General features: G+C 43.4%; 1 protein-coding gene across 2 annotated transcripts in view; it reads right to left on the minus strand.

The window, feature by feature from the left end:
- Parg (poly(ADP-ribose) glycohydrolase) overlaps positions 1–6,615 on the minus strand; it is a 113,077-nt gene extending 106,462 nt beyond the window's left edge. For both annotated transcript variants that reach the window (XM_042696319.1, XM_042696320.1), the window contains exon 1: positions 6,128–6,615. In XM_042696319.1, coding sequence (XP_042552253.1) covers positions 6,128–6,347 — 220 coding nt within the window. In that variant the 5' untranslated portion in view covers positions 6,348–6,615. The remainder of the gene's footprint in view (positions 1–6,127) is intronic.
- Between the last annotated feature and the right edge of the window lie 9 nt (positions 6,616–6,624).

The following is a 6,624-nucleotide window of genomic DNA, read 5'->3' on the forward strand; positions in this document are numbered from 1 at the left end:
GCCTGAGGCCCTGGGTTCCATTCCTCAGCACTACATAAGCAAAAAGAAAAAAGCCGGAAGTGGCGCTGTGGCTCAAGTGGTAGAGTGCTAGCCTTGAGAGCCCAGGCCCAGAGTTCAGGCCCCACAACTGGATGTCCCCTCCCCCTGCCCCCCAAAAAGAAGAAAATCCCAAGCAAAGGAAATAATGGCAGAGAAGTATAAAAACTTAGGAAGAGGGGCTGGGAAGGTGGCTCAGTGGTAGAGCGCTTGCCTTGAATGCATGAGGCCCTGGGTTCGATTCCTCAGCACCACATAAACAAAAAGAAAAAAGCCGGAAGTGGCGCTGTGGCTCAAGTGGTAGAGCGCTAGCCTTGAGCTGAAGAGCTGAGGGACAGCGCCCGGGCCCAGAGTTCAGGCCCCACGACTGGACCCCCCCCCCCAAAAAAAAAAAAAACTTAGGAAGAAAGCAAGAGCAACTGATTCAAAGGCTAACTTGGTCACAGAAGATTTTGAATGATGCTTAAAGTCATACTCATATTCACAATCACAGAATGCAAATCTAGGAAGTTATAGCCATGCATGAAAGTCTGAAGGACAAACAAATAGCAAGAAGACAGAGAAAGTTACTTGTTTTTTCTTCCCCCTTTTTTTCTGTCAGTAGGTCCCAAATTATCCAGGTCATCAAGAAGCTAGCAATAAATGGATTGCCAGGTCATATTCCAGACCTACTAGGCCAGAATCTGGAAGCATTCTAGAAATAAGAAGAACTGGAATTTTGAAAATCAATTTCATTGAAGAATTACAGGACAAGGACTAAAATGAGTTCTATTAAGAATAGAAAAACTGAGAAGATACTTTGCATACTTCATGATGATTGGGGACAGTGAGCCTTAAGCTTAAAATGAGTAGAAACAACTAGCAGACAGTATCGAAAGTAGAGCTGATTAGCTCAAGAACAGAAGAGGTCTTTTTTTCTTTTTTCTTGGTATTACTATTTGGGCCTGAGCACTCCTCTGAGAATTTTATACTCAATGCTAGTGTTCTACCACTCAAGCCACAGCTCCACTTCCAGACTTTCACTGGTTAACTAAAGAGTCTCATAAACTTTTCTGCTTGGGCTAGCTTCAAATTGCAATCCTTAGATCTCATCCTCCTAAGTGGCTAGGATTATAGGCATGAGGTACCAGTACCTGGCTACAAACTATGTTTAAGTACACTTTCAAGTTTGTGATATGCTAGACACAAGTCAAATAACTTTATATAAAACACATTCTCAACCACTCTCTAATTGCAATATAAGAATTTATATACCTATGTTACAGATCTTCTTACTGTGCTATTATTCCCTCAAACACCAAAATAGACATAGGCTGAAACAAGGAAATAGTTTATCACTGAAATAACAGCAGAAATAAAATACATTTCAAATTGGGAAGACATATATCCAAGTAGTTGAGTACCATATAATTTATATCTTCCACAAAGTATTCAACTGCCATATAATTAAAATGTGCCATCTATAGAGTAGTCCCAACTAGTAAAAATCTTTTGGACTAGTATTCTTTAACTGGTTTCTATCACAAAAACAAAACTATAAAGTTGATATTTCTTGTTAAACATCACTGCAATAATTTTCATTTCATATTTCTGCAGTGGATTAGGTTTCAACGACAACCAAAAAACCCAGCATCACTCATCAGTAGATAAAAGGATGAACTATTTGATTTTAGAGGCTTTTTTCTTACAGTTCCAACTTTTCTATTTAATTTCATTACTCAGGTTATGCATCCCTGAAAAATGCCCTAAAATCTGACATTTTTTGAGTCCCAGCACTAATTCTGGAACATTTCAGTTTCAGATTAGAAATGTTCAGCCAATTTAGTAAAAGTGCAAAAACCTCCCAAATCTGACAAATATCCAAAATCTGAAACACTTCTGGTCGCAAGCATTTCAGGTAAGTAATAATCTGTACCAACCACATTTATAGTTCAGAAAATCCTTAAATTAGAAATCAGCATTGTCGGGCTGGGAAGGTGGCTCAGTGGTAGAGTGCTTGCTTTGCATGCATGAGGCCCTGGGTTCGATTCCTCAGCACCACATAAGCAAAAAGAAAAAAAGCCGCAAGTGGTGCTATGGCTCAAGTGGTAGAGCACTAGTCTTGAGCTGAAGACCTGAGGGACAGTGCCCAGGCCCAGACAGAGTTCAGGCCCCACAACTGGACCCCCCCCAAAAAAAAAAAATCAGCGTTGTCAAAACATTCATTTTTATGAACCAGGTTAGGATTTCCATAAATGTGAGGAAATTCCTCTAACACACATAAAACACAAAGCTACAGAAACTAAAAACTGCATTTCACTTACATATATACAATTCATTGTTATGCCATTATACTTGCAATTTTTTCAACTATAAAAGTTTTATTTTTGGAAGTGGCGCTGTGGCTCTAGCGGTAGAATGCTCTCCTTGACTGAAGAGTGCAGGGACAGCGCCCAAGCCCACAACCGACAAAAAAGTTTTATTTCTAAAACTTACTATTAAGTAGTTGTAGTTTACACTTAAGTTACATTATGAATACAACACATCATTCTCTCCCATTTTAGAGTTATACTTTGGTATTGTACCCTTTTATAGACTTGTTCTTTTATATATGACACGTAAACAGTTTTATAGTGTATTGCCTTCTAGAATTCTGACAATGTGCCCTGTTTTGTTTCTTCTTGCTCCAAAACATTGTATTCTGGTCTATTACTCTGTTTTTTAATCCAAATCTCTAGCATCGTTTAAATCAATATTTACAGGAAAACAAAACATGCAATGTATTCCGGTGAAGTTGTGATCCCCAAAACCCAAGAAAGATGGGAGTGTGACTATGATTCCTAAGGCATGAGTAAAGGATGAGAAGGAAAGGCAAGAGATGAGCATTCAATAATTCCTGCTAATCAAATATTCCTCAGTCCTTGTTTGAGCTCCAAAGGTCTGCCCTACTTCTCTTCCCAATACTACCTCTAGATTTCAAAGATTTCTTTTCAAACACAGAGCTTTATCCCTCTTTCTCCTAAAGTAAGCATAAAGTAACAGTTCTCAGGATTCTAAGGAATTCCTTTCACTTAACTAGAAATGATCACTGCAAATAAAAAGATGAAATAAAAAAGACAAAGATGTTCCAATCCTGTACAGAGACCACTGCCCAATTAAAGGCCCTACCCTGCTCAAGTTTTTCACTTCTTTGAGCCACTGCTTCCAGGGGTTATATGGATCCATTAGAATACAAAAATAAAGAGACACAGAAGGTAGGTACCAGTGGCTCACACCTGTAATCTTAGCTACTCAGAAAGCTAAGAGGGCCAGTTGAGGCAGGAAAGTCCATGAGACTCTTATCTTCAAGTTACCAGAAATCCAGGTAGAATCAAGTGGTAGAATGCTAGCCTTGAGTACAAAAGCTCAGGGACAGTGTTCAGGCCCTGAGTTCAAGCCTCAGGACTGGCACACACAATAAAAAGAGACAGAGGGTTGACTTTAAAGTTCTTTGCACAATTAGCTTTTGCTAATAAGAATTTTTTTTTTTTTTTTTGTCGGTCGTGGGGCTTGAACTCTGGGCCTGGGCGCTGTCCCTCAGCTCTTCAGTTCAAGGCGAGTGCTCTACCACTTGAGCTACAGCGTCACTTCCAGTTTTCTGGTGGTTTATTGGAGATAAGAGTCTCACGGTCTCTCGGCCCGGGCTGGTTTTGAACCACAATCCTCAGATCTCAGCCTCCTGAGTAGCTAGGATTACAGGCGTGAGCCACCAGCGCCCGGCTTGCTAATAAGAATTATAGAGAAAAAAAATTCACCTCACAAAGCAATATTCAATAAATATTAACCCCCAAGACTTCTATCCATTGAGATCACTAACTCTCCCAATTTATTGTAACTTCACACTCTCACTAGTATCATCTTGCATAAACAGTGTATTTCAATGAATTCATTTGATTAGCAACTATTAATATAAAAGTAAATGGAATAACATGCATTAAAATTCACTTAGATTTCCAAGGAACATTCCATTTCTACAGTCTTCTATAGCAATTGGGGAAATCAGTCTCTATCCAAATGTGAATACTGAGTTCTGCCTGTATGTAGATTTATGACAAAATACGTATCCAGAAAGATAAATACAAAATTTAAAGATACTCAATACTCTTTCTCTTTATTCCTTTTTTGCCAGTACCAGGGTTTGAACTCTGGGTCTTCAACTTGTTCAACTTGCTCTTGAACCACACCTCCAGCCAGACATTTTGCAGACTTTTGGAGATGGAGTCTCTGCTTGGGCTGGCTTCAAAACTAGATCCCTTGGAGTAGCTAGGATTAGCTAGGATTATGAGTAGCTAGGGTTAGAGGCATGAGCCATCAGCACCTGGCTAAAGATAATTGAAAATCGTTTTCCTTTTTTTTTGGGGGGGGGGGATGGGGTGGGGGGGTGGGAAGGGAGATGGTTGGTACTGGGGTTTGAACTCAGGGCCCTGTGTACAAGGTAGGTATTATATCATTTGAGCCTATGAACACAATTTCTTCTTAAGTACTAGTGTCCTACATTCTCCAAGTGTCCCTTTCTCTGTTGCCTATATTTAAGCCTAAGTAAAAATTATCTTCTTTTTCCTCAAAACCAATTGTTTAACTAGTCTTGGAACTCCTTTTGGCCTTTCCACCATTTTTTAAAAATTTCCACACACAAATGATAGGGTCCTTTCAACACATAAATCAGGGACCCTCCCTCTCCCCCCTCAACCCATACTGAAAACTCCTTAATGTCTTCTCATTGTCCTTGGAGATAAGATTTAAAATCTTTAGTATAAGGCCCTCCAAACATACTACATTTGGTAAAGTACTCCACTGTCTGGCAGGTAGGCAGTTCTACAGAAACTGTTCTGAACTAAACAGAACCCTAGCTGCATTCTGGAAAGGACTGTAGAAGCTGATAAAAGTGCTTCTCACTGTTAATAACTGAGAAAGTGATCCTTCAGCAGTCTCCTGGAACAGCTAGCTGAACTAACAAAATTACATTTTCTCCTGCATATTCAAGGCTTATAAATCTAGCCCTAACCCTCTTCAGGGCCAAAATTGCCTAACTTGTCTGCCCCTTTCCTTGCTTGTCACTTGGATTCTTGGTGAATTCTTTCACTCCCTGTGAGCCAAATATAGCCCTTCAGCCCTAACGCTCAATACTGTGTATATATCACGTTTTGTATAACATGTTTTGTCCTACCTGCCCACTGCATCTCCCTACCTTGTTTCCTTGCTCACCAGCTGCACTTCTCTTTTCCTAGTTACTCAAAGTACTCAGTCAACAGAATAAGTACCTCATCTTTTTTTTTTTGGGGGGGGGGGGGCCTGACCTCTGGGCCTGGGTGCTGTCCCTCAGCTCTTCAGCTCAAGGCTAGCGCTCTACCACTTGAGCCACAGCACCACTTCCGGCTTTTTTCTTTTTGCTTATGTGGTGCTGAGGAATCGAACCCAGGGTCTCATGCATGCAAGGGAAGCGCTCTACCACTGAGCCACCTTCTCAGCCCCAAGTACCTCATCTTCTGCAGGACTATCTTTGATCCCCTAAACTACATTCGCGATAACCCACAGTCTATCACTTACCTAACAGAATATCCATTACCCTTTGTTATACCTGTTGATCTGTGCTATGGTCTCTCTCTCTCTCCTGATAAGATTCCAGGGTATGAATAAAGGGGCCACATTCTTCATGTTAAACACTGTGTATCAGGCACAAGTTCAACCCTAGCAAAGACTAAGTAGTTCTGCACTGGAAGCAATAGTCTGAATGAGTAAACTTGTAATAGCTATCTTTCCATCGAGAAAGATATTGCTTCCCACACACAACTAGATCTCTCCGAATAAGGTAACTGCTCTATCAATCCCCAGGACAGCAAACGAGTACCCTAAGATTTTTCGCCCGCCCTGTGAATAACTGTCCTTTACGGTTTCTAATATCAGGAAAACTTCGGCACCACTCTCCCACGAATGGCTTTGGAGGCTGAGCAAGGGACGACAGCTGTGCACACAAGACCTTAAAGGCGTCCTCGGACTGAAACCAGAAAAGAGTTTGGGCCCGGGTGAAAGACAAAAGTTGGGAGGATTCCCCCCCCCTCCGCCCCCCACGTACCAAGGGAGATGGCGTTGCCTCTGCGCTGTTCCGCCCGCCTTTGGCCCAAGCCTGGCGAGGACGGCGAGACCCTGAACTGCACCCGGGCGTCCTTGGGGTCGAGGATGCGCCTCTGCCTGCGGGGAAAGCGCCGGGAGTCCGAGGCAGCCGACGCAGCAGCTCCCGCGGCAGCCCAGCGAGGTCGCTTGGTGCAGGGCTCACAGCCGGGGCCCGCACTCATGCTGGGACCCGCGGCGTGCAGCCCCCGGGCCGGCCCGGGCGGAGAACCGCATTCACTGCCCCTACCGGGACGGACGGCGCCTCCTTCCCGGCGCCTCCCCGCACCATTCCTCCCTGCCGCAGCCCGCTTCCGCGATGGCTGACCCTCGGGCCTGCGAGTCAGGCCCTTCCCGGCTCGGCCGCTCGCCTTCCCTCGTTCGCAGGGAGCTGACACGCCTCACGACGTCCCGGTCAGGGCCCGGCGCCGGCTTCGCCTCTTTCCCACCGCCGGAAAGCCA

Source organism: Dipodomys spectabilis, unplaced genomic scaffold (genome assembly GCF_019054845.1).
Source record: "Dipodomys spectabilis isolate Male_0828 unplaced genomic scaffold, ASM1905484v1 ptg000207l, whole genome shotgun sequence".
In the NCBI taxonomy this organism is placed as follows: Eukaryota; Metazoa; Chordata; class Mammalia; order Rodentia; family Heteromyidae; genus Dipodomys; species Dipodomys spectabilis.